Below are 20,086 nucleotides of genomic sequence, written 5' to 3'. Positions count from 1 at the left end.
AAGACTCATCAGCTGGAGGTTCAGGAGAACCTAGCCAGCCTCCTGTCTCGTCAGCTGGGGGGCCCGAGGAGCCCGTCCAGCCTCAAGACTCGTCAGCTGGAGGTTCAGGAGAACCTAGCCAGCCTCCTGTCTCGTCAGCTGGGGGGCCCGAGGAGCCCGTCCAGCCTCAAGACCCATCATCGCCACCAGCTGCAGCCTCTGTGTCTCCATCCTCGCCAGCTGCGGCCTCTGTGTCTTCACCCACGCCGTCGCCTGGTCCAGCTACTGCTTCACCCACGCCGTCGCCTGGTCCAGCTACTGCTTCACCCACGCCGTCGCCTGGTCCAGCCTCTGCTTCGGCTTCGCCTGGCCCAGCCTCTGCTTCGGCTTCAGCCTCGCCTGGTCCAGCCTCTGCTTCAGCTTCAGCCTCGCCTGGTCCAGCCTCTGCTTCAGCTTCAGCTTCGCCTGGTCCAGCCTCTGCTTCAGCTTCAGCTTCGCCTGGTCCAGCCTCTGCTTCAGCCTCGCCTGGTCCAGCCTCTGCTTCAGCCTCGCCTGGTCCAGCCTCTGCTTCTGCTTCAGCCTCGCCTGGTCCAGCCTCTGCTTCCGCTTCAGCCTCGCCTGGTCCAGCCTCTGCTTCTGCTTCAGCCTCTGCTTCAGCTTCAGCTTCGCCTGGTCCAGCCTCTGCTTCTGCTTCAGCCTCTGCTTCAGCTTCAGCTTCGCCTGGTCCAGCCTCCGCTTCAGCTTCAGCTTCGCCTGGTCCAGCCTCCGCTTCAGCTTCGCCTGGTCCAGCCGCTGCTTCGGTCTCGTCTGGTGCTGCGACGGCCACGCCACCTTCGGGTTCTGAACTGCCGCCTCGACATCGGCGGTCATCTGCCAGGCCGCTGGTGGAGCGTCATCGTCAATATGGACGACCTCCTAGACGCCGCCGCTGCCTTCCGCGCGGTCGGCCTCCAGACTTGTGTCATCGTCGCCGTTGCTGTCCGCACGGTCGGCCTCCAGACTTGTGTTATCGTCGCCGCCGCTGCCGTGTGCACGGTCGGCCCCCTGAACTGCCTCCACTCCGCCACCGCTGCCTTCCGCTCGGTCGGCTTATGGATCTGCGTCGCCGATGTGGCCGGCCTCAGAAGATGAACTGTCCTGGACTTCTGAGTTGTCAGCCTCCGGGCCGGCCTCCTGAACTGTGTTTTGTTCTTGTGCTCCAGCATGTGTGTTTTTGTTTTGGACAATTCTCTCGGTTCGCTGGAGCTTGTTTTGTTCGGTGTTTGGGTCCTCCTTTTCCTCCACTCCACACGGCTCACTCCGCCAGCCGTGACAGATAGTGTCTGTCTCCCGAATCCAAACTGGAAGCTGGTTCCACAGAAGAGGGGCCTGAAAACGGAAGGCTCTCCCTCCCATTCTACTTTTAAATACTCTAGGAACAACAAGTAGGCCTGCAGAGCGAGAGCGAAGCGCTCTAATAGGGTGATATGGTACTACAAGGTCATTAAGATAAGATGGGGCCTGATTATTTAAGACCTTGTATGTGAGGAGCAGGATTTTGAATTCAATTCTGGATTTAACAGGAAGCCAATGAAGGGAAGCCAAAACAGGAGAAATATGCTCTCTCTTTCTAGTCCCTGTCAGTACTCTTGCTGCAGCATTTTGGATTAGCTGAAGGCTTTTCAGTGAGTTTTTTGGACATCCTGATAATAATGAATTACAGTAGTCCAGCCTGGAAGTAATAATGAACTAGTTTTTCAGCGTCACTCTGAGACAGGATATTTCTAATTTTAGAGATGTTGCGCAAATGGAAGAAGGCAGTCTTACATATTTGTTTAATATGTGCGTTGAAGGACATGTCCTGGTCAAAAATGACTCCAAGGTTCCTCACAGCGTTACTGGAGGCCAAGGTAATGCCATCCAGAGTAAGAATCTGGTTAGATACCATATTTCTAAGATTTTCAGGGCCGAGTACAATAACCTCAGTTTTATCTGAATTAAGAAGCAGAAAGTTAGCGGCCATCCAGGTCTTTATGTCTTTAAGACATTCCTGCAGTTTAACTAATTGGTGTGTGTCATCTGGCTTCATGGACAGATAGAGCTGGGTGTCATCAGCATAGCAGTGAAAATGTATGCTATGTCTTCTAATGATGCTGCCTAAGGGAAGCATGTATAATGTAAACAGAATTGGTCCTAGCACTGAACCCTGTGGAACTCCATAATTAACCTCAGTGTGTGAAGAGGACTCTCCATTTACATGCACAAACTGGAGTCTATTAGATAGATATGATACAAACCACTGCAGTGCAGTACCTGTAATACCTACAGCATGTTCTAATCGCTCTAATAGGATATTATGGTCGACAGTATCGAATGCTGCACTAAGGTCTAGCAGGACAAGCACAGAGATGAGTCCACTGTCAGAGGCCATAAGAAGATCATTTGTAACCTTCACTAAAGCTGTTTCTGTGCTGTGCTGAGCTCTGAAACCTGACTGAAACTCTTCAAATAAACCATTCCTCTGCAGATGATCTGTTAGCTGTTTGACAACTACTCTTTCAAGGATTTTTGATATGAAAGGAAGGTTGGAGATTGGCCTATAATTAGCTAAGACTGCTGGGTCTAGAGATGGCTTTTTGAGTAAAGGTTTAACTACAGCCAGCTTGAAGGCCTGTGGTACATAGCCGATCATTAGAGATAGGTTGATCATATTTAAGATCGAAGAATTAATTAATGGCAGGACTTCTTTGAGCAGTTTTGTAGGAATGGGGTCTAAAAGACAGGTTGATGGTTTGGAGGAAGTAATTATTGAAGTTAACTCAGAAAGATCAATTAGAGAAAGAGAGTCTAACTTAACATCAATGGTACTAAGAGTAGCTGTAGATAATATTACATCTGTGGGATGATTATTGGTAATTTTTTCTCTAATGATAAAAATTTTATTTGTGAAGAAGTTCATGAAGTCATTACTAGTTAACGTTAAAGGGATGCTTGGCTCAAAAGAGCTCTGACTTTTTGTCAGCCTGGCTACAGTGCTGAAGAGAAACCTGGGGTTGTTCTTATTTACTTCAATCAGTGACGAATAGTAAGATGTTCTGGCTTTGTGGAGGGCTTTCTTATAAAGCAGCAAACTATTTCTCCAGGCTAAATGATGATCCTCTAGATTTGTGACACGCCATTTCCTCTCCAGATTACGAGTCATCTGCTTTAGGGTACGTGTTTGAGAATTATACCACGGAGTCAGGTACTTCTGATTTGAGACCTTAGTTTTCACAGGAGCTACAGTATCCAGAGTCGTACGTAGTGAGGAGGTGAAATTATTAACAAGATAATCGACTTCTGTTGGGGTAGCGTTCAGATAGCTGCTCTGCTCTGTGTTGGTACAGGGCATTGGAGATGATAACAGTGGGTGGATTATATTCTTAAACTTAGTTACAGCACTTTCAGAAAGACATCTACTTTGATAAAGTCTACTCTTCACCGCTGTGTAATCAATTATTGTAAAAGTAAATGTTATCAGGAAATGATCAGACAGGAGAGGGTTTTCAGGAAACACTGTTAAATGTTCAGTTTCTATGCCATATGTTAAAACAAGATCTAGAGTGTGATTAAAGTGGTGGGTGGGTTCTTTTACATTTTGAGAGAAGCCAATTGAGTCTAATAACAGATTAAATGCCATGTTGAGGCTGTCATTTTTAAAATCACCCACAATAATTATTTTATCTGAGCTCAGAACTAAATTAGATATAAAGTCTGAGAAATCAGACAGAAACTCTGTGTAAGGCCCAGGTGGACGATAGATGATAACAAGTAAGACTGGTTTCTGAGTTTTACAGCTGGGGTGGACGAGGCTAAGCATCAGGCTTTCAAATGAATTAAAAGTCTGTCTTGGTCTTTCATTAATTAATAGGCTGGTGTGAAAAATTGCTGCCACACCGCCCCCTCGGCCTGTACTTTGAGATTTCTGGTAGTTAGAATGACTCGGGGGTGTTGATTCATTTAAACTAACATAATCATCCTGCTGCAACCAGGTTTCTGTAAGGCAGAGTAAATCAATTTGTTGATCAATTATTAAGTCATGTACTAACAGAGACTTGGAGGAGAGAGACCTAATATTTAATAATCCACATTTCACTGTTTTACTCTTTGGTTCAGATGTGGATACTGTATTGTTCTTTCTTTGTAATTGTTTATGTTTAAGTTGTTTGTTGCTGGTTTTTAGTTTGTTTTTTGTCTGTTTGGGAGCTGACACAGTCTCTATGGAGATGGGTTTTTGGGGGGGTAGCAGGAGGAGAGAAGCTGCAGAGAGGCGTGTAGGACTGCAACTCTGCTTCCTGGTCCCAACTCTGGATAGTCATATTTTGGGGGGTTTAATAAATTTGTCCATATTTCTAGAAATGAGAGCTGCTCCATCCAAAGTGGGATGGATGCCGTCCCTCCTAACAAGAGAGACGGCATCCATCGTCTCTCTTGCCGTCTCTCCTAACAAGACCAGGTTTCCTCCAGAAGGTTTGCCAATTATCTATGAAGCCCACATCGTTTCTGGGACACCACTCAGACAGCCAGCAATTTAAGGAGAACATGCGGCTAAACATGTCACTCCTGGTTGGTGCCTGCCGTGGTGGTAATCCCTGAACCAAATGGTGGACACCAGAGGTGAAAGGAGCCACCAGGCTGAAGAAGGAGTCCTATCGGGCTTGGTTAGCCTGTGGGACTCCGGAAGCAGCCGACAGGTATTAACAGGCCAAGCGGAATGCAGCTCGGGCAGTGGCTGAAGCAAAAACTTGGATGTGGGAGGAGTTCGGAGAGGCCATGGAAAAAGACTTTCGGACTGCATCGAAGAGATTCTGGCAAACCGTCAGACGTCTCAGGAGGGGAAAGCGGTGCTCTACCTGCACTGTGTATAGTGCTGGCGGAGCGCTGCTGACGTTGACTGAGAAAATTGTCAGGCGGTGGAAGGAATACTTCGAGGACCTCCTTAATCCCACTGACACGTCTTCCGAGGAGGAAGCAGAGTCTGGGAATGAGGGGAAAGACCCGCCAATTTCCAGGGCGAGGTCACTGAGGCAGTTAAACAACTCCTTGGTGGCAGAGCCCCTAGTGTTGATGAGGTCCGCCCCGAGTTCCTGAAGGCTCTGGACGTTATAGGGCTGTCCTGGTTGACACGCCTCTACAATGTTGCGTGGAGATCAGGGGCAGTACCCCTGGACTGGCAGACCGGGGTGGTGGTCCCCATCTTTAAGAAGGGAGACCGGAGGGTGTGTTCCAACTACAGGGGGATCACACTTCTCAGCCAAAAGTCTATGCCAGGGTGCTGGAAAGGAGAGTTCGTCCGCTAGTCGAACCTCGGATACAGGAGGAACAATGCGGTTTTCGTCCTGGTCGCGGAACACTGGACCAGCTCTTTATCCTCTCCAGGATACTTGAGGGTCATGGGAGTTTGCCCAACCAGTCTACATGTGTTTTGTGGACTTGGAGAAGGCATCCGACCGTGTCCTTCGAGGTGTCCTGTGGGAGGTGTTGCGGGAGAATGTGGTGTCTGGCCCATTGCTATGGGCCATTCGATCCCTATACAACCGTTGCAAGAGCTTGGTTTGCATAAGTCGGACTCGTTCCCGGTGGGTGATGGGCTCCGCCAGGGCTGCCCTTTGCTACCGGTTCTGTTCATAATTTTTAAAACTGCTCTTAAAACTCACCTCTTCTCATTGGCTTTTAGCAAGGTTTAACTTACTGTATTAACTTATTGTTTTATCAGTGAGGTGTTTTATGTACTTGTGTTTTTATTGTATTTTATTGTACAGCACTTTGGTCAGCCTTGGTTGTTTTTAAATGTCCTTTATAAATAAACTTGACTTGACTTGACTTGACTTTATGGACAGGATTTCTAGGTGCAGCCATGTGGCGGAGTGCTTTCACTTAGGTGGCCTCAGAATCACATCTCTGCTTTTTGCGGATGATGTGGTTCTGTTGGCTTCATCGGGTGAGGGCCTCCAGCTTGCACTGGAACGCTTCGCAGCCGAGTGTGAAGCAGCGGGAATGAGGTCAGAAACTCCAAATCTGAGGCCATGGTTCTTAGCCGGAAAAGGGTGGAGTGCCCACTCCGGGTCGGGGATGAGTTCCTGCCCCAAGTGGAGGAGTTCAAGTATCTCGGGGTCTTGTTCGCGAGTGATGGGAGAAGGGAGCCGGAGATCGACAGACGGGTTGGTGCTGCGGCTGCAGTGATGCGAACGCTGCACTCATCCGTCATGGTGAAGAGGGAGCTGAGTGTAAAAGCGAAGCCCTCAATTTACCGGTCGATCTACATCCCTACCCTCACCTATGGCCACGAGCTGTGGGTAGTGACCGAAAGAACGAGATCGCGGATACAAGCGGCAGAAATGAGCTTCCTCCGAAGGGTGGCTGGCCTCTCCCTTAGAGATAGGGTGAGAAGTTCGGCCATCCGGGAGGGGCTCAGAGTAGAGCAGCTGCTCCTCCACATCGAAAGGAGTCAGCTGAGGTGGTTCGGGCATCTGACAAGGATGCCTCCTGGGTGCCTCCTGGGTGAGGTGTTCTGGGCATGTCCCACCGGGAGGAGGCCCTGGAGCAGACCCAGGACACCCTGGAGAGATTATATCTCTCGGCTGGCCTGGGAAAGCCTTGGTGTTCCCCCGGATAAGCTGGAGGAGGTGGCTGGGGAGAGGGAGATCTGGGCTTCTCTGCTTAGGCTGCTCCCCCCGCGACCCGGCCGGATAAAGCGGATAAAGATGGATGGATAGTTTGACTTTGTTTTGTTTAACAATAAAATTAGACTATGATGGTAAAGCCATTCAAAGAGAGAATAAAGTGGATTTGTTTTTCAGCTGAAGAAGCATGGCTGACTCAACAAATGGGACTTCATCTTTCAACCAGACCTGTGATCCAGTTGTCCCATCACTCAACACTTTCTTTGTACTGGTCTACAGTCTGGTGTTTCTGGTAAGTTTCCAATCTTCAGTGCTGTGTTAGAAATTGCTTTAAGTTTCTCAAAGCACTGTATGTACCAAGGTTCTCATCTCCTCACCCTCTCTCTGTCTCTTCAGGTAGGTTTACTCCTCAATGGCTTCATCCTAAAGTTTTACATTGGTCAAGCTCAGCAGCAGGAGTCAAACAGTTTGATGGTCTACCTGAAGAACCTGACAGCTGCTGACTTCCTGCTCTGCCTCTCTCTGCCACTGCGCATCGCCCACTATGGTAGCAAGTCATTCATCATTCAAAAGGTCTACTGCAGCTTTGGAGCTTCTGCCTTCTACATGAACATGTATGCCAGCATCATATTCATGTGTTATATCGCTGCCAACAGGTGAGGAACCTTTACATATTTCCCACTACAGTTCATGACAGTGTTAATGGCTAAAACCCCTGCATTGCTGGTCAAGGTGTAGACATATCATTTTATATTTCCCACTCGGTCCTCAGCTTCCCCCACTCTCTCCGACAGAGTTGTTATGTCCTCCTTTATCTTATCGAGTTTGCCGCCCAGTTCCTGCTGTAGCGTGTTGTCTTCTCTCAGCCTTTCGTTATCTTGTTTCATTTCTGATTTCGATGACTCGATAGCTTTTAACCCTCCTGCCATCCTTTAAAAAACTCACACCCATCACCCTAGGGACCATTCTCAGCCACGCCATAAAAAGACCATATATCCATATTTTATTCCACTTTAAATTAGCCAACCTTGTAAAACTACTTCTCCCTGAAATATTCATGTAAAGTTTTAATTATATTTTCGTTGTTTTAACCCTTCAAATCCCAGTGTTATTACATGAGCGCCCTGTGTTATAAGCCCCAAAAACCAAAAAACGAAACTAAATATTTCCACAAAAAACCAATATGTGATTGTCATTATAAGTAGGCCTTTAGATGGACCAAAGATTGGCACCAACATACATTTTGACCTGCCATTATTTTTTTTGCATTTTTTTTGCAATTTAAAAATTAAAACTTCAAGGCCCTGAGTCTTCATTGACATCCAAGAAAAGAAGAAAAAATAAAATCATATGATGATAATTTGGGGTTGAAAAATAGCGTTTATAATGGAAGTCAATGGGCAGAAAATGGTCCCCAGGGTGATGGGTGTGGGGATTTCTGCTGCTCAGCCATTTTAGGCTGATTTAAGGAATTCACACTGGAATATTAACATTGACAGGTAAAAACTATCCTGTGGCAAGTTTGGTTATATTCCACTGAACACAGTGGAAATGGCAGCCATTTAACACATAGCAGTGGCACAAAAAGGTCCCAAGAAGGCAGGAGGGTTAATAGCTCTCCAGCCGAGTCGCTAATTATACTGTTGGGGCTCGTGCAAGCTTGTCCTGTTGCATTGTTAGTATTTGTTTTTGCGGCTTTGTCCTGTCCCCTTGGCATTTTGGCCTCCTTTTGCCTTATTCCTCACCAACTACGTTCGCCTTACTCAGTTGAGTTGTCTGTTAACGAGTTTTCAGTGTTTTCTATTCCTGATTGTAAGGAGCAGCCACCAAACACGTCCACTCACTGCACCATGACACCCGGAAACAGTGTAGACATATCATTTTAACTTGATAATGACCTTTGCGAATGTGGTACCATTGTGACTGCTTCGTGAAGTTATCTACTGTCTCCTTTGTCTTCTCTCTTCAGGTATCTTAAAATCGTCCATCCTTCAGGAACTCATGTCCTGCAGTCAGTGCGAACTGCACACATCATCTCCATGGTCACTTGGGTTTGTCTTCTGGCTCCATCAGTTACTTATAGCATCCTCTTTTTCATCACCCAGAAACCCCTGACTTTTACCCCAAGCCGATGTTGGCCCCTCTTCAGTGCATCAATCAGCCTATTCTTCAAAATCCTCCACACCATCTGTGCCATCATCTTCCTCTTGGTCTTCATATCCCTGGTCTTCTTCTACCACGGCATCTCCCGCAGGGTGTTGCAGGCACAGCAGAGGCAGCTGGCCTTCTCCAATGCTGAGAAGCTGGTGAAGTCTCGCAGGAACATGTTGGTGCTGGTCAGCATCTTCTGTGTTTGTTTTGTGCCCTATAATCTGGTTCGTCTTCCTGTCACTTTTCTGTGGACCAGTTGCTCTGCGGGTCCACTATTGTTCTACTTGGAGGAGGTGGCCACCATGGTGTCAGTTTTCAACATCTGTCTGGACCCTATTGTTTACTTTTTCCTCTGTAAGTCTTTTTGGGATCAGATGAGCCAGAGGATTGCATCAGTGGGGACCAACATCTAACAAGCAACCAAGAATAGCAAGAGCAGGAGCAAGACAGCAAGTGGACATTGTTATAGCAACAAGTTAAATCAATGAGCTTTAAGGAAAAGTTTGACATTTTAGTTCAGTGAAACCAGTGTCATGGATCCCAAGTCCTCATGAACCACAGGAGTTTGTACTGAGCTCAGAGATCAATAGAAGGCTGATCTCAGCACAAACCCACTCCCACACAAACAACATCAGTGTTCATGTGTCAGCTTTTGTCTATTCAGTCTTTAGGGTGTTCTCATATCCTGCTGATGTAACACAAAATCAAAAACCATTTTTTGTCCTCATGGGACAGTTAATATCTGTATAAAACTCTTTAACTTCACTTTATCAGTTACATAGACAGGGCAACAGTAGCACATTAGAGCGTCTATTTATATGTTTGTATGATGTGCACGTATAAGCAGCTACTTCCTGCTCCTGCTACAGCAAGATTTCTCATCACAGAGCTAATAATAAAGTGTCTGTAGTGTTACAAAGTGTGTGTCTGTTTGGTACCTTGTGTTTTAATATCTGTTGTTATTTATGAACAGGAAAGATGATCACAGAGCTGCAGGAACCTGGTGACACTTACTAACATTTAGTTTTTTTAAATGATGATTCATGGGGCGTCTGTGCTGTATTATCTCAACCGGGGTTTTTTATTCACATAAATAAACAAAGCAAAACAAAATTAAACCTCATCTGAAAAATATCAGCTAAAATAAATACAGTGGCTGAAGCAGCCCAACACAGAAATGACCAGAAATCACACAGCATATATCTAATAACATGAGCTGGTGTATTTTAGTGTTGACATGTACTGATTTTTTCTGTGGATCATATTTAGGCTACTTTGTGGTATCACTCCACTAAATTCTCATGCTCTTTATCATCATACGAGCTGTAACGACATTTAGTGTGAGCTCAGGAAGTGGTTTGAAAATCTAAGACCTCGGAGCGTCATGAAGGAGGCCAGAGTTCTCAGCCTTCCTGTGGTTTGCAGCTTTTTTCTGATTGGCTGCTGTTTAAGTGAAGAGCTTTTCGAACTGCTGGTTAAAAGTATTTTTAGATTTGGTCTGTAATATCTTTGGCCTTACACTTTAACACAAAACCAGACATATGCATTTGTTATCTTTTGAAAACAATAGTATGTGAGTGTGTGACCGATGCTTATGAAAATCCACATACCCACCCATTCATTGATTTGTTCCTCCAACATTGAACATGTCCATTAACCAGATGTGAGCTGAGGAGTCATAGGATGAGTTCTGAAGATAAATGGATCATCTCAGCTAAAATGGCAAAGTGGTTGTCTTGGTGTATGTGGAGCAGGGAAATTATTTTACTGCTATTGTTAAATAATCATCATTATTACCATTGCATTAATAATATAATCTGGAGTTTATATTGCATTCAGGGGTTGAACAGTGTGTGTCTTTCAGAAAGGCTAAAAGTCACAGGCTGACAGGAAACAGGCTTGCAGAGAGTTTGCAGAAGCAGGAAGTTATTTTGAGCAGCAGGCTAAGACGAGGCTTTAACAATGTAACAGATAGCTTTAAGAAGGCCTTAAGATGTTATGCATACAGTTATTATGTTGACCTTGTATTTCAGGTGCAGTTATGACTATTTTATACACAGTGCATATCTGTGCTTATTAAAGAGTTGGAGCTCGGTCAATTAATTGGGGGTTGGAAGCTTTGTTCGGCGCGATGTCCGGACAATCTATTGTGCAAGTGACTTGGAGCCATAGAAGGAATTGCAATACATGCTTACAAAACACTTATATCAGGTCATTTTATATTAAGGTTTTAGTAGAGGTTCTTGGTTAAAACATTTATTTAGTAGAAGACATACATATAGTCTCAGTGAGCCTCTGGTCTGGTGAAAGGTCAGAAGTGCAACAGGTGAATTGAGAAAGAGCATTTGAGGACGAGACACAGACAGTTAGTAGGTGAAGAGGTGACACAAAGAGCATGTGAGGTCAACACACACACACACATGAGTTAGATTTATTTAGAGGAGAGATTAGTCATGTCTCGGCAAGAAAGAGGAACAATTCACTTTAAGACAAGAACGGAAACTACCAGCCATGAAAATAGAAGATGATCTTCTGGGTTAAAAGTCATTGTGGTGTTGATCTGATCTATGTATAAAATGTATCTGTGACGCATGAAGGGGCGTCAGTAAATCAAACCCTGATGCTATAAAATATCTGTTCATGCTTTGATTAAGTTGAAGATTAATTCCTGTCTGTGTACAGATTATTCTTCCCACACGTGTGTATTCATTAAAATCATTGTTTGACCAAGATCCTCTGGACCAATGGTGGTTTGTACTCTCCTTCCTCAATTTTGAACCTTAACATGTACTTCCTGCAACCTTCTGAGATCTCCGCTCATCTTCCCTCCTTATAAGATAAGATAAGATAAGATAAGATAAGATAAGATAAGATAAGATAAAACTTTATTAATCCCTCGGGTGGGTTCCTCTGGGAAATTCGGTGTTGAAAGATTTTATTATGTTTATGTATAAAAGTACATTTCATTTAAGTTTCTCTAGATGTGTTTGCTCTTTGTACTAGAGAAGTTACACTGTGCAAAGCTCAGCATAAAGTCTCTACTGTTGTATGTTATCTTTTCCACTCATGTATCTGTGATGAAGTCTCTACCTTTGTATGTTATCTCTTCCACTCATGTGTCTATGATCGTTATATGTTATCTCTTCCTGCATGTGACTGTGACGCAAACATGCTTGAGTATAAATAAAGGGTGGCAACTGCTGCGGAGTGTGAGTCTCCGTTTGAGCTCTCACCCGTTAAACCTACAAACCTGTCTGAGTGTCATTTATTCTGACCTGAGTTGCATTACAGGAAAACTCCTGACATTCGGTTTCCAAAAGCACAGCACCGACAGAAGTTACAGAGTTACAGAATATTATATATATATATATATACACACATATATAAATGCAGAGACATATATAAATAAAATATACGAAGGGGATAAATAGAATAAATAGGAATAAAAATAAAAATACAAGTGAATTGCACATTTCAAGTATTGAGGTCTATTGCACCATTGACTATTAGCAAAAGTATTGCACAGTGAAGTGAAGAGGCACTACAGCTTAGTTGTTCCCCCCTCCTTTGTCCCCCTGTCTCCCCTCCCTCTCCCCTCCAGAGAGGAGTTAAACAGTCTGATGGCGTGTGGGACAAAGGAGTTTTTAAGTCTGTTAGTTCTTGTCTTGGGGAGAAGCAACCTGTCACTGAACAGACTCTTCTGGTTGTTAATGGCCGTGTGCAGAGGATGCCCAGCATTGTTCATAATGTCCAGCAGTTTTTTAGTGTCCTTTTCTCTGCCACTGTCACCAGAGTGTCCAGCTTCATGCTGACCACAGAGCTAGCCTTCCTGATCAGTTTCTCCAGCCTGGATGAGTCCTTCTTTGTTTCTTATTTACGAAACAGTCTGCACCACCTATAGAAACATAGAGAAAACCTGGACTGGAACACTGGTCTGACTCGAGTCAACACTCTACTGAGTAAAAGAGAAAAGAAGAAGAGAAATGGCTTGATGTTTTGTGTTAGGAGAACGTGGTTGGATGAGTTTAAGTGAAGAATTGGACAATAAATAGAATAAATAATTAAAGATGTAAAATAAATAAATAAAAAAGAATCAAGTCATATATGTCAGTAGCTGCCTGGTTAAGATAAGATGAGAGATAAGATAAGATGACCTTTATTAGTCCCACAGGTGGAAAATTTGTTTTGTTACAGCAAAAGTGCAAAGTTATGTAGCAGAAATTAGAAAACACTGGAATGCAATAAAATACAATAGAATAAAATAAAATACTATATACAACAGAATAAAATAGAATAACAGCAGAGATGCTGCCCCAGCAGACCACACCATAGAAGATGGCTGAGGCCACCACAGAGTCATAGAAGGTCTTCAGGAGTGGGCCCTCCACTCCAAACGACCTGAGTCTCCGCAGCAGGTACAGCCTGCTCTGCCCTTTCCTGTCGAGGGCGTCTGAGTTATGAGTCCAGTCCAGTTTGTTGTTCAGATGAACACCAAGGTACCTGTAGCTGTCTACAGCCTCAATGTCCATACCTTGGATGTTCAGTGGTTGCAGTGGAGGATGTTTGTGCCTGCGGAAGTCTACCACCAGCTCCTTGGTTTTACTGGCGTTGATCTGGAGGTAGTTCAGCTGGCACCAGTCCACAAAGTCTTGAGTCAGTCCTCTGTACTCCTTGTCGTCCCCATCAGTGATGAGGCTGACTATTGCAGAGTCATCAGAGAACGTCTGCAGGACATAACGAGGACTTCTGGTTATGAGAAAAACAACTAATAAACCTAAACATTACATCAAAGTACCACGAGTGCAGCTCAGTGATGTTTCATTTTTAACACTAGGCCGATGTTTCATAGACAGACTGCTCTACCAAACTGCACACTTCCTGCTGGGTCTCTTTCACAAAAGTTTTCATTTGAAACTGAGGGAGGAAGCAGTTTTATTCATGGTACTGTGACATTGTGGGTCAGCTTATGTGATATTTTTTTCTCATAAACTGGGGAAGTCAACATTTAGGACAGAACAAAATGGAGGAATTATTGAGTCCACTACAATATGTCCTTTCATCAATATAAAACTGTCCCCAAAACCCTTTTTATGAGTTTAAATGTGATCGATCTAATGTGTTTATTAACTTTTCTTCATTCTATCATTTGCATTGATTTAAACAAAACACACAACCCATGGTTCTGGATTTGGGTTTACAGATCTGCAAGCCAAACGTTGTCTTTGGCTCACTGAAGGAGTCTACCTGTCCAAGCACTGGTGTCCAGTGAGTGGTCTCTAACTGGTCCCTCCAGGCCCCAGACCTCAGTACATATATACAGTGTGTATTTTGTATATCGTGTTATCATAAAAATAACAAAACCAGAAAAAAAAAACAAGTAGGCATTCATGGACAAGGGATGAGAACAGGTCGCTGTTTAAATGCTACAATCCAAGTAACCCCAGTGGAGGCGGTTCCATGAATAGGATGTGGACCTTATGGATTTTTTGACACCCAACATCTGGACTAACCTTGAAATAACTAGTAGCTCAGTGTACCAACAAGAAGTTCCAAGACGTAACTGGTATCACAATTGGAGCTTTATAAAGTACAATACAAATGCCAGGGCATGGGCGACCCAGGATATCATGTAAGGTGATCATGCTCTCTGAGAGAATAGTGGTTCAGACACTCACCAGTCTTCGGCCTCCATCCTTTTGCTTAACATAGTCTTAGGTCATCGTAGTTCAGTGGCTCCCAAACTTCTTTTGCTAGGACCCCCTTTGTTTTACAAGAAAAATGTTTGTGCCCCCCCACCACTTAAACCCCCCCCCCCCAAACACCTTCCCAGACGCCTTAATGCCCACTCACACCATGGGCCATCTGACCTCAGGAAATCACATAATAGGGTGAGCTCACCTGAAACCCTGGCTGATTGTGACCCACACCCGTTTTCACACCTCGGCTCATGTGATTAGGTAGAGGATCACCAGGGGTCCTTTGTCCCTCTATGGGGGGGACACTGCCACATGGTTTAAATCTGGGACTCTACACCATTTGACCCTAGAACTGACGCTATTCTTTCCAAGCTCCTTAGACTACGATGACCTGGATGACTGAGAACCTTCACAGAGGTATCTTGGCACTTGTGCAGGTGAAGCCAGGGAGGATATGCTTCATCATATTTTCTAGTCTTTGACTTGGAAGGAAGTCGGTTTGGAAACTTATTTGGCGACGTTTCATCGGTTTGCGTTTGTGTGGGAGCCCCATCAAAAATCTGTCCATTATGCTAGCAGTGTCCAAGCATTCTTTTTTTTTCTTTTCATACCGTGCCCCCCCCCCCTTAACAGGCATCTCCGAAAACGTTAGAGCACTTATGGAAATATGTGATGTCTGATAAATCGAGCAGATATTTGAAGTTTACACAGCACCAATCTCTCATGAAAATATCTTAAAAGTTTATTTTGTGACCCAGAAAGAGTAATATTTCAAACTCCGCCACTCTGTGGTCCTCCGCCACTGCCTCGTTTGAGTTTTGGACGAAATGCATTTTGGGATATTGCATTTCGTCATTTCGAGCTGATTGGAGACCAGAACAGCAAATCAGATTTTTTTCATCCAAGTCTGTGATTGGCTGGTTTTGTGGCACAAATATAACGGCGTACAGAAAGAGTTGAGCGTGCACGGGCAGAAATGTCGAGAGCGCGCGCAACACATTGCGAGCCATCACAAATACAAAAACTGAGCGAGAGGGGCTTTTGTGTGTGTGTGGATAATAGCAAATACTGAAATACATTTTTTGCACGCAGCAATGAAGTTTGTTCACTAAAATTCAGCTTTTCTTCACTCAAAATAAATTTCTCCTCAAAATGCAACACAAACGTTTTTTTATGTGCGCTCAATTTTTTGTTTACGTGCGTTCAGAATAGTGGCACAAAAAAAACGCCATAGTTGAATGGCTGCTGCTTATCAAGCATGACAGACAGTGTTCATACAACCCGTAGCATTGCAAAGGGTTTCTGGAGGGGTAAAACATATAAAGTCCGTCTCTCTCCATGTATTCGCATGCAAGCACGTTGCTCCCATAAATCACAGAGAGGGCAGTGGTGCACACTAGTGACATCATAAACCCTCGACTTATGTTACATTAAAGAGACACCACACCATTGTGACTGTTACAAACTGTTGACAGTTTTTAACAAGTTGTTTAAAAAAATATATCTCATGGCAAATGAGAACACTCTAATACCCTGAACAGTAATCACTCTGGGATCACTCTGGGATCCCAGAGTGATCTCAGAGTGATCCCTGCCTCTCTTCTTTTGCAAAAGAAAAGCCAAACTGCGAGCCTGGTTGGATAAGTGGTGAAAAAACTAAAATAAAATAAAATTAAATAAAATAAGAAAAGGTATGCAAGTGAGTATAAAGGATGTTAAATCCTCTAAATTTAACTAAGCAGCTCAAAGAAAGCTTAGAGTAACAGTTCAAAGAAAATGTCATATTTTTCGCATTTTTTCTCTCATGTGGCAAAATGTAAACTGCTGTTCAAAACATTTAGTGTTAAAATCATACATACACAACCATAGCCCTTAGACAACACTGAAATGAAAAACATTGAATAAGAAAAGTAATGTGGAGTGGGTTAAACACCCGCTCATATTGTCATTCTCATAGATGCCAATCTGAAAGTGCTGCTGAGCCTGAACCTGATGAACATGCCTGTTTTATAATCAGAGATGGTGAGAGCTGCTGCCCTCTAACTGTGCTTTCTTAGAAAGTTAGTAACTCATAGCACAGCAGCGAAAGCTGAGGCAGCAGAGCACCTGCTGCTCTTCCATCAGTTTACACTCACACAGCAGCAGTTTATTCACAGTGCACAGATGCACGTCTGTCTGGACCCTCTGGTTTACTTTTCCTCTGTAAGACTTTACACCTACTTGTAACGCGTTACTGTAATCTGATTACTTTTTTGGGGACATAATCAGTAATTAGTTACTGATTACTTTTTTCAAGTAACTTGACCAACACTGCACAAGACCAGGCAGAAAGAGACAACCGTCACGTGAAAATGAGAATCTGCGGATGCAACATGTGGAACACACAATTCTAACCGGTTAACGTAAAAAACAGTTGGAACATCGGAGCTGTGAGCTCAGTTCATTGTCAGCTGACTGTTATCGGAGCTAGCAACATCTGGGAAAACATCTGGGTCCAAAACTCCGTCCATTTCAGCTCCCAAAGTCAAACAATACTAAAAAATGGTCTAAATTCCTTTAATAAAATGATCAGCATCGCTGCTTTACCAAGTGTAACAATTAAGTTTAACATCCAGTCATCCATGAAAACAGAAGTTATTACATTTAACGGAGTTAGAAGTTAACAGGAAGTTAGCTCGCTAGTTTCCACCTAAACATTTCATACCATGTTCTGATTGAGAGATTTTTGAAAGTAATTCAAACGTACAGCTCTGCTACCACTTCCAACATAAAGACAGAAAACTAAACAGCAGTGGCGTTTGCAGGGTTACTGAAGTTGGACTACCTGGTATATAATTTTGTGCTACGTGATTGCTAGCGTCACAGCTATGTTAGCATAACATTAGCACAGTGAAGCTGGAGGATGAACGCCAACTTTTTTTCCACTCGATTAAAGTTAACGTGAGGGATTCAAGTGGTCAGGGACAAATGCAATTGCATAGCAGGATGCTATACACGGGCCAAACTTCAGTCAGGAGAACAACTGAGATTATTCATCCAGAATACGAGGTTAGTTATTAATATACTGCAACAGCATGGGAATAGAGCAGCTGTGAGAGAATTCAACATTAATGAATTAATGTTACGGAAGTGGAGGAAGCGCAGTTTTTGGCTTTCACTCACACTAAAACATGCATTTTGCTGCACTCTTTACACTTATTTCTTTTCTTTCTGCTCTTTTATATATTTTGTAAAACTGCAACAAATATTTGATATCAGCAACAATTTTTCTCAAACTGCTGCATCACAGCTTTCATGCTCTGACCTGCATGTGAAATGAGATAAAAGCTCTTTATCAGTAACTTTTACAACTTCTGGCAGGTTAATGTCTGAACTTTGGAGTGAAACACACTCTTAGTTACAGGAAATAACACCACTGTCTGTAACTAAGTGAATCCACCTTAACACCACCTGTGTGTGTGTGACTGCATTACACTCCCACTGCTGGGAACCTGAACAAGAACCAGAACAAAGTCTAAAATAGAAGATGACAAACAGCTGCACCACCGAGTGACACTTTATTTTATAAACTTCACAACAGGTTTCATGTTGTGACCTGTGGAGGTGAAAAGACACAAAACCTGTTTTACAGCTTTTGAGCTGCAGGCAGGATTGAAACACACCTTAGTTAAAAGTCAAACAGCAACATTTGACTCCTCCCCTCACGTCACTCAAATGTGACAAACCAGGAAACAGGAAGTTCTTCGTCCTCAGTAAAGAGAGACGCACAGACGATCAGACTGAGCTCAGACCAAACTAGCAGCTTCCTCTGAGTGAGTCCAGCTACAGGAGAGAAAAGTGGAAAACTCCAACACTGCTGCTTCAAGCTGCTGACGCTCCACACACTGAATGTGAGTTTGAGCAAAAACACGACTCAAAGGAAGTTTCAGTGAAGGTGGTAGAGGAGGGAGGGGAGCCAGGACTGACTGTACTTCCTGTCTGCTGTTTTCAGCTTCACTCACAGACTCAATGGCTTCCAGATCAGAGGAGGATCTCTGCTGTCCGGTCTGTCAGGAGGTCTTCAGAGATCCTGTTCTTCTGTCATGTAGCCACAGCTTCTGTAAAGACTGTCTGAAGAGATGGTGGAGAGAGAGACCAACACACGAGTGTCCAGTTTGTAAGAGAAGATCTTCAAGGGAACCACCTTTAAGTCTGGCTTTAAAGAACCTGTGTGAGTCGTTCTTACAGGAGAGAGATCAGAGAGCTTCAGAGGCTCTCTGCAGTCTGCACTCTGAGAAACTCAAACTCTTCTGTCTGGACCATCAGCAGCCAGTGTGTGTCGTCTGCTGTGCCTCAGAAAAACACACCAATCACAGATTCAGACCCATCGATGAAGCTGCACAACAACACAAGAAGGAACTTCAGGAAACTCTGGAGCCCTTAAAGAAGAAGTTAAAGGTTTGTGAAGAAGTTCAAGTGAAGTTTGATCAAACAGCAGAACACATTAAGGTCCAGGCCCGACACACAGAGAGGCAGATTAAGGAGCAGTTTAAGAAGCTTCATCAGTTTCTAGCAGAGGAAGAGGAGGCCAGGCTGGCTGCACTGAGGGAGGAAGAGGAGCAGAAGAGTGGGATGATGAAGGAGAAGATGGAGGCTCTGAGCAGAGAGATAGCAGCTCTTTCAGACACAGTCAGAGCCACAGAGGAGGAGCTGAGAGCTGAAGACGTCTCATTCCTGCACAACTACAAGGATGCAGTGGAAAGAGTCCAGCGCTGCCCCCTGCTGGATGATCCACAGCTGCCCTCAGCAGCTCTGATAGACCAGGCCAAACACCTGGGCAACCTGACCTTCAACATCTGGAACAACATGAAGGACATGGTCTCCTACACTCCTCTCATTCTGGACCCAAACACTGTTCAACCAAACCTCATCCTGTCTGAAGATCTGACCAGTGTGCGAGAAGGAGGAGAGAAGCAGCAGCTTCCTGATAATCCAGAGAGGTTTGATAATTACTACTCTGTCCTGGGCTCTGAGGGCTTTAACTCAGGGACTCACAGCTGGGATGTTGATGTTGGAGACAGTACATGGTGGGGACTGGGTGTGTTAGCAGAGTCTGTGCAGAGGAAGGGAACCATACTGTCTGGATTATGGATAATAGGGTTCAATAAAGGTAAATACTCAGCACTCTCATCATCAGCTCCTTTCACTGTTCTCTCAGTCCAGAAGAAGCTCCAGAGGATCAGAGTGAATCTGGACTGGAACAGAGGAAAGCTGTCGTTCTCTGATCCTGATACTAACACACACATACACACCTTCACACACACTTTCACTCACAGGATGTTTCCATATATTGAAACTGCTGTTAAAGCAAAGGTGTGTCCGTTGAAGGTGTCAGTGTCAGTGCAGCAGATGAGTTGAGGATGATGATGTTTCTAATGTTGTTTCCTGTCAGTGAGTTGAAGCTGTTAAACTGCAGCTGTCCTCCTGCTGCCTCGTTGTTCCAAAGCTCTTTGTTTCTCTTTTAGTTTCACTGTTTCTTTCTGTTTCTGCTGTCCACCTTTTCACATGGAAAATCATTTCATTGTTTCTCACTGAATGACTCCCCAAACTAGATTTGAAATTCTATCAAGTTTCTAATCA

At 44.2% G+C, this 20,086-nt stretch overlaps 2 protein-coding genes across 2 annotated transcripts; both read left to right on the top strand.

Moving 5' to 3' along the window:
- The first annotated feature begins 6,807 nt into the window (after window positions 1-6,807).
- On the top strand, window positions 6,808-9,184 carry LOC146634987 (P2Y purinoceptor 14-like). Its single transcript, XM_085350492.1, has 3 exons — window positions 6,808-6,912; window positions 7,017-7,276; window positions 8,590-9,184. The coding sequence occupies exons 1-3, from the start codon at window positions 6,808-6,810 to the stop codon at window positions 9,182-9,184; spliced, it is 960 nt and encodes a 319-aa protein (XP_085206618.1).
- A 9,279-nt stretch (window positions 9,185-18,463) lies between these two features.
- LOC146634986 (nuclear factor 7, ovary-like) lies at window positions 18,464-19,864 on the top strand. Its single transcript, XM_085350491.1, has one exon. The coding sequence runs from the start codon at window positions 18,476-18,478 to the stop codon at window positions 19,862-19,864; it is 1,389 nt and encodes a 462-aa protein (XP_085206617.1). The 5' UTR covers window positions 18,464-18,475.
- Window positions 19,865-20,086: the final 222 nt, after the last annotated feature.

The sequence above is a fragment of the Diplotaxodon limnothrissa genome, linkage group LG3 (genome assembly GCF_057381915.1).
Source record: "Diplotaxodon limnothrissa isolate DT_005_m linkage group LG3, D_limnothrissa_male_GT1.1, whole genome shotgun sequence".
Taxonomy (NCBI): domain Eukaryota; kingdom Metazoa; phylum Chordata; class Actinopteri; order Cichliformes; family Cichlidae; genus Diplotaxodon; species Diplotaxodon limnothrissa.
This window is presented reverse-complemented; position numbering and strand designations above follow the sequence as displayed.

What these genes read in the sequence shown, in the direction of transcription:
- LOC146634987 (XM_085350492.1), top strand. Translation starts at nt 6,808, where the DNA reads ATGGCTGACTCAACAAATGGGACTTCATCTTTCAACCAGACCTGTGAT. An exon ending in TCTACAGTCTGGTGTTTCTG is followed by an intron (nt 6,913 to 7,016) that starts GTAAGTTTCCAA and finishes CTGTCTCTTCAG; the next exon opens with GTAGGTTTACTCCTCAATGG. An exon ending in TGTTATATCGCTGCCAACAG is followed by an intron (nt 7,277 to 8,589) that starts GTGAGGAACCTT and finishes TTCTCTCTTCAG; the next exon opens with GTATCTTAAAATCGTCCATC.
- LOC146634986 (XM_085350491.1), top strand. Translation starts at nt 18,476, where the DNA reads ATGGCTTCCAGATCAGAGGAGGATCTCTGCTGTCCGGTCTGTCAGGAG.